General features: G+C 36.0%; 1 protein-coding gene across 4 annotated transcripts in view; it reads left to right on the top strand.

Moving 5' to 3' along the window:
- Nucleotides 1-7,626, top strand: part of shakB (shaking B) — a 158,461-nt gene that overhangs the window by 42,789 nt on the left and 108,046 nt on the right. For 2 of the 4 annotated variants that reach the window (XM_069498017.1, XM_069498016.1), the window contains exon 2: nucleotides 1-151. The exons of the other annotated variants lie outside the window; for them this stretch is intronic. In XM_069498017.1, the coding sequence (XP_069354118.1) occupies nucleotides 81-151 (71 nt within the window). In that variant the 5' untranslated portion in view covers nucleotides 1-80. The remainder of the gene's footprint in view (nucleotides 152-7,626) is intronic. 4 annotated transcript variants of the gene reach the window in all.

Here is a 7,626-nt window from a genome sequence, read left to right as displayed (position 1 = left end):
TTGTCGTAGGTTCACGTTAGATGGCGCTGTCCGGATAACGTAGGTAGGCGCTAAGCTGACAGTAGTGCGACGACCGTCCGATGGGAAAGACGTCTGGTGGTCGGCCCGAGCCAGCAGTACGCTCACACTCTCACAGAACAAATAATCGCAGGTGATTTCGATGATTATAAAAGGGCATGACGCATAAAAGCTAATAAACCATTATTATGTAAAATAAAATATTGGCAGCTTTCTGTACTGCACGCATGACGTATCGCTTTCCAGCTGCATCTAATTTTTGCATAATACTTACCTACCTGTTTGTAAGGAAAAATGCAAATCGTAGGTATATCTACTGATTTCAACTCTTAGGGCCGATTTCACCAACGTCCAGTGACGTTTAACCGAGAAATAAATTGGACGTAATGACAGCTTTTGTATAGAAAACCTGCCAAAATGTCAAATTTACTCTCGGATGAGACATATCTTACGTTGGTGAAATTGGCCCTTAATATATATTTCTTTTGTTTTTTACTAATAAACGTACTTTATAATGCTGCCATTACGCTTTCAATTCTACTTTATTAAAATTGCTGGCAAATTCTTTTGATGATTCAGAAGCACTTGTAAAAGTTTATTTGAATAAACACAATGAGCTTTCGAGTAACTTTTTTTTGATACAGTAATTTGACAGGCTTGCGCTTGAAGACATTAAAGCAAGGACGAGATCTAGGTTGCCTTATATCTTGCCAAGTAAAGGACGAGCGGATATTTTCAAATGTTTTCAACAAAATGATTCTTTAGTTAAACAATAAACAAATCCAATTCATTTGTAGAGGTGGATCGTAAACATAATTATACGCTTTTTAATTAAAATCTCACAGCTAATGAAATGTACTGGAGGGCGGTAATTGCGACTTTATATACGCTGATTACAACATGGCGGAAAATTAAATTAATGGGCAAGTATGTAGACTACAATACCTGCCCCCCAATTGTGTAAGAATAACCATTTCATGGCTATCGCAATCGTCAAGAAATTCTGCCCTTTGATTGGTTGATTCGCTGTTTACATTTTTTCACAGCCAATCAAAGGGCAGAATTCTTGACGATTGCGATAGCCATGAAATGGTTATTCTTACACAATTGGGGGGCTGATCGTTTGTTGAATAAAGATTGTAACAAACAGAGCGCGTGACGCCAGCGTACCCGACGTGGCTCCTGAAACTAAGTAAGTAATACAAAGAACTGGATGATCGGGCTGACATTGGTTTTTTTTATTCGATGTCAAGTTAGTCCTTGACTAACTTGGGAAGGAACTGAAACTTTCTAGAGTTCTTTAGGTACCTCAAAAGGAAAATAAGTAAGCCTCATAAAATTACTTCATTGTTTTGTCTGTGTATCTGTCAAGACTCTCGTTCTCAAGAACGCGTGGAAAGTTTTTTTATTCCATTGCAAGCTAGCCCTTCACTGCGATCTCACTTGGCAGTAAGTGATGATGCAGTCTAAGATGGAAGCGGACTAACTTGGTTATCGGGTAGGTATACGGAAATGGGACGGCAAGTTTTCCCTCCCTTTCCCGTCCTTACTAAATGACAGATCTACACAAAGGTGAAAAAAAAATCACTAAGGCCTCTGTTACTCGTATTACAAACCATGTTTATAGTAATACGTACTACGTGACCGTGCTGTTCCCTTCGATACCACAGCCGCTACGCGTTGTGTGTGTTCGCTGTTATACTTAATGTGAAAATTTTATTATAAAATTATGTATGCTGTTAACCGGCTTCAAAGTCCACCAAATGGTTTGCAATTATCAGAAACTAGCTGATACCCGCGACGACCGTTGCGACGTGATTGAAGGACAAACCAACAAACAAACACACTTTCGCACTAACAATAAGGGTACTGATTGATTCACACTTGAATCTATTTACGGTGAACAATTAATTAAAAGAAAGATTTGTCTATGGAATAGGTATCCGATCCCCGTGTAAAGCTGGGACGGGTCAACTAATTTAAATATACACTAGCCGGCAAGATATACATATTGTACATCGGCCTTTAGAATGAAATTTCGGCTATGTAGAGCGTTGTCTCTGTTACTCATACCTATGTGACGTTTTGTCGGTCTCTACGACATAGACAACGCTCTACGAAACCGCCGCTCTTTTTAAAGGTCGATGTACAATATTTTCTGCCACGTCCTGTACCTATATGTAAGACTGGCTAAACTCACTTCTTTGTCGGAGTATGCCCGACTAGTGTCGAACCCATGCGAACTCCTTATTCCTACTTTTATGATTTTAGAATAATTTACACAGAGGTAAAATACACTTGATACTTGATCTTACAGTACGCTGCAGGAAATAATTGCACATCGAGTTTTAGAAAGAGATTTCGGCTTCGTAGAGCGCCGTCTCTGTAACTCATACCTGTGTGACGTTTTGACGGTCTCAAAGACGGAGACAACGCTGTACGAAATCGTTATCTCATTCGAATTTTCGATGTGCTATATTTCCTGCCGGTTACGGTACAATAGTACCTAATTACCTAAGAACTTCTATGATTTCGCTTGATCTTGAAAATGATCTATAATGCGTACAAAGTAACAATGGAATCGCCATATTTGCTCTATCTGTTAACACTGTTATTACTATAATATGTTACTGAAAAATACGGTTTGCAAGAAAATTATTTGGCTTACAAAACTTTTTAAAACAGTATTTAATTATATTATATTAATAATAGCCTCAATAGGTCAACCGTTAATGAGCGAACTGAATTCCGAAAGATCGGTGGTTCAAATCTCACCCGTTGCACTATTGTTGTACCTACTCCTAGCACAAGATTTTTGCTAAGTTGGAGGAGAAAGGGGAATATTAGTCATGTAGCCAATAGTGAGCGATAATCAACCAATCAGAGGTGATTGCGATCGTGACATTGTAGCTGTCATTCTACCGCAATCGAGCTATAATGTCACAATATGGCGGCCACGGTAGTCCTTTCTTACATTGTACGCGTTATAAGCATTTTTAAAATCAATACAATAAGCCTGTCAAGGATATTATGAACACATTTCTTATATAAAAGAGGTAACTAGCTAAGATTGTTATGACGTAGATAATGCTGTTAGTTCCTATGACTGAAATAGAGTTACTTTTTAGGGTTCCGTACCTCAAAAGGAAAAACGCATTCCTTATAGGATCACTTTGACAGAACAGATCTGTCTGTCTGTATTTCAAGAAACGAGATAGGCACGTCCCGTTGACCAAGAATCATGAAATTCGGCAAGAAGGTAGGTCTTATAGCAGACATGAGGGAAAAAATCTGAGAACCGTAAATTTGTGGTAACATCACAAGAAAAAAATTAAAATGTGTTCATGAACAAATATTGCTATTTTCAACTTTCAAAATAAGATAACTATACCAAGTGGGGTATCATATGAAAGGGCTTTACTTGTACATTTTAAAACAGATTTTTAATTATTTAGGCATAATAGTTTTTGATTTATCGTGAAAAATGTAGATAAAAATAGATTGTAGTACGGAACTCTCAGTGCGCGAGTCTGACTCGTACTTGGCCGGTTTTATTTTTAGCACATTATTCATTAGTGAATTATTTCTAGTTCAAGGCCTAGTATAAGTTGACGAGTGTTTACTTTAAACTAAATCTATTCAGGGTGAATCTGGTATAACTATGTATAAATAGAATTATGAGATTACAATATCGTCTAAAATGTAACGACGACGTCGAATAGAAAAAGAAATCTAGCTGGCTTTGCAGACAAACAGATTAAAAATTAAAAAATACAGTTTTGGGTTCTATATCGATAATAATGCTTGCTCTGATTAAAATTTTCAATTTTCAACATATATTATTTACTGTACAAAAATTGTCCAGTTAGTTTTTTTATAAGTATTATATGATTTCTTACTTAAGAAATAAGTAGTTATTTTTTGTGTTAAAATAAAATAGATAAAAATATGACAAAATTAAGTATGCTGAATTTTTAAATTATAATACGTCTTCATAATAAGTACTTACTTAAATATTTTTAGTTTTTAGTTTTTGGAATATAGGACATCTTAGCTGAATTTTTTTCTCTAGTTACGTACATCAATGACGTAACTCTATCCATACTAATATTATAAATGCGAAAGTGGGTCTGTCTGCTAGCCTTTCATAGCCCATCCGTTCAACTGATTTTGATGAAATTTGGTACAGAGATATGCTTGCATCCCGAGGAAGGACATAGGCTACTTTTTATCCCGGAAAATCAAAGAATACCCAAGGGATTTTTCAAAACCTAATTCCACGCGGCGATGTCGCGGAAATCATCTAATATAAGGTCCATTTGACTCTCACGTTATTTTGTTTTGACGTTCGAATTCTATCAGCGTTGGTGAGATGTAAAATCTCATACTAAGCTTACTGATTTATATTATTGTCGCAAACAACGACTTGCCTGAACAACGACCACAGTTGCTAGACAACATACCTAATTACTGTACGCCGTCAATCTTATTCATTCGCTGACATGTTGGCAGCGTTTGACAGAGTCAATCATCTGTTTTATACCTACTAGCTACTATAGGTATATCTCTGAATAATGAATGGTGCAAGGAGTGATTTTAGGTCCCTGTGTGTAAATCATTTTGCTTCTATATTTTTAGTACCTCAAAAGGAAAAACGGAACCCTTATAGGATCACTTTGTTGTCTGTCGGTCTTTCAAGAAACCTACAGGATACTTCCCGTTGACTTAGAAGAAATTTGGCCGGTAGTTAGGTCTTATAGCAGACATAAGGGGAGAAATCTGAAAACCGTGAATTTAGGGTTACATCACACAAAAAAAATTAAATTGTGCTCATGAACTAATAATTAGTATTTTCAATGTTCGAAATAAGATAACTATATCAAGTCGGGTATCACATGAAAGGTCTTCACCTGTGCATTCTAAAACAGATTTTTATTTATTTTTATGCATATTAGTTTTTAATTTATCGTGCAAAATGACGAAAAAATACGACTGTAATACGGAACTCTCGGTGCGCGAGTCTGACTCGCATTTGGTCGGTTTTTTATCAACATTTTCATCATCTAGTTATGTATAGAATATGAATGAGGTAAAGAGAGATCTCGCCTCAATGACGTACTATAATACGACCACGATGTTTATTTATTGTTGTATGCAAGCATAATAGTAAATTACGTAGATAGAAAGATTTTTTGTGAGTTTTAATTTTCCTGAAATTTGACGTAAGATACATACAAAATCAAAGCTGTGATAGCCTAATGGTTAGGACGTCCGCCTTCTAATCGGAGGTCGGGGGTTCGATCCTGGGCATGCACCTCTAACTTTTTCGGAGTTATGTGCGTTTTAATTAATTAAATATCACTTGTTTTAACGGTGAAGGAAAACATCGTGAGGAAACCTGCAAGCGTGAGAGTTCTCCATAATGTTCTCAAAGGTGTGTGAAGTCTACCAATTCGCACATGACCAGCGTGGTAGACTAATGGCCAAAAGCCTTCTCAAACTGAGAGGAGACCCGTGCTCTATAGTGAGCCGGTGATGGGTTGGCCATGATGACCAGTGGCGTGCACAGCGTTTGAAGCCAGGGTAGGCATTAGTTAGGTAGGAACCTGTTTACTGGCAGATCATAATGAAAAATATGCATTGAGCTATTACAACTGGGGTAAGCAGTGCATTTATACCTCTATGACCTGCACGCCACTGATGATGACATATAAAATGGTGCTCAGTTTCCATCGTGTTAATATTTTAAAACAATTGGACGGTTAGGTGAATTTATTTTTAATTGCATGATTTATGTTAACTAGGATTATGTGTAGGACCACTCAAAAGTCCATTTATCAACGCTCAACGGACCATTTGGAGGGTGTCCAAATTTAATTTTTGCTCGTTTTTCGTTTAAATGAGGACCAATGCGACTTGGGGTTTAGGTTCGTCGCATTTATCATTTCTTGAAGTCAGTTAACGAGACAAAACTCAATAAGTTACGACGGCAAATTTATGGTTATCTGACATGAAAGTTTCATTTCCATAAATCATACGTAATTTGCAGATTTACATCGATTTCATGTTTAAAGTTTAGGAACAGTGAATTATCGGTTTCTATAAAAAGTAATTTCTTGAAATGAACGATTATAATCAGTTAGAAGTTTAGCTGCAATTTTTGTTTAACCGAGTTAACGTGGTGTGTATGTCTGTCTGTCTGTTTGTAAATCATAAGTCATAATTTTACAAAATTGTGTGACTGCAAGTACTGTAATAGTTAGACCCGAACACAACCTATTGCCGCAGACAGTGTGTGATGTGTCTGTCAGTTGTCTGGCCGTCTGTCAAAAATAGGGAATTTGTCTGTCTGTGAGATATGTTGTGACCGTATGGTAATAATTAAATGCGGCAACGGTGGAAGATGTTTACTGAGAGCCGGCTTATGATCTACTCCCGCTTATGGACTAACAATACTAATAAAGAAATCTTACATACTATTGTTTAAATCTTATTGCTTAACTACCTAACCTACATAATTTTGCATCACCTCTCTTTCAATCCGATGTGCAGGCAACCTAATTCGATATATTGAGGAGTTGCATTTTTATGTTACTTAAACTGACAATTCGTACATATTACAACTCCCCTGAAAATGTATGCGGTTACCCCTCCCCTTAAAAGAAAAAAAATGTTAGACGCTACATCGAATCAGAAGAAAAGATGATGACAATCACAAAAATAAAATCTAATGCTAAATAAAATTAAAATTATGTAAGGAAACATTTTTTTTTAATCGTTACTTCCTGTGCTTAAAGTGCAATTTATCTTATCTCTTACTTCGTATGGGCATACTTTCAACCTTACTTATAAATAGAAAAATCGTAATCTATTAAGTGCACAGTCAAGGATTTAACTTTTACAAAAGTTTCGAAAAATCTCATCATAATTAAATAATCTCAAAATACCATCATAGGTATTAGATATTATGTATAAGCTGAGGTACCGATTTCACTAATCGACTTAGTTGTCTCAAAAGATTCTTTGACCTATCAAATCGTCCTCATCATCAGTATACAGCTGTCGTATAGCATCGTCGTAAGACGGTAAATATAAGGTTTCTATTCTAAAACCCATAATAATACCTATTATTAAGTAAACATCTCAGGTATTCATATTTCCTGGACAGTCAAAATAAACCTCTCCTAGTCTTCATCTTCCTTTCAAGTTACTTCTTCACATAATACAAATAAATAAACAAATCAACAAACGCGGCGCGTACTCTCCTAATAAATATTTAACATAACATGCTTGCGAGCATTTTTCATAACACTTATAATCTTCATCAAACTTATTTCTTTCAATAAGTATTTCAATAACATTCAACTTTTCATAAAAATTCTAGGTCTTTCACTAACACCAGCGCGGTAGATAATGATCAAGAGTCTAGACAAATATATAGTTGAATGAGGAGGTACTAAATATGCGCAAAACATCGCGTCCAAATAAATAAATAATAATCATCTTCCTACGTCAGTATGTCTCAATCCCAAAATAAATATTGTATATTTTATACCTATAGCACTTCTACAGCCGAAGGGTGATCAAGCCTTTGGTTTGCAGAGTCCT

The sequence above is a fragment of the Maniola hyperantus genome, chromosome 4 (genome assembly GCF_902806685.2).
Source record: "Maniola hyperantus chromosome 4, iAphHyp1.2, whole genome shotgun sequence".
NCBI lineage: Eukaryota > Metazoa > Arthropoda > Insecta > Lepidoptera > Nymphalidae > Maniola > Maniola hyperantus.
This window is presented reverse-complemented; position numbering and strand designations above follow the sequence as displayed.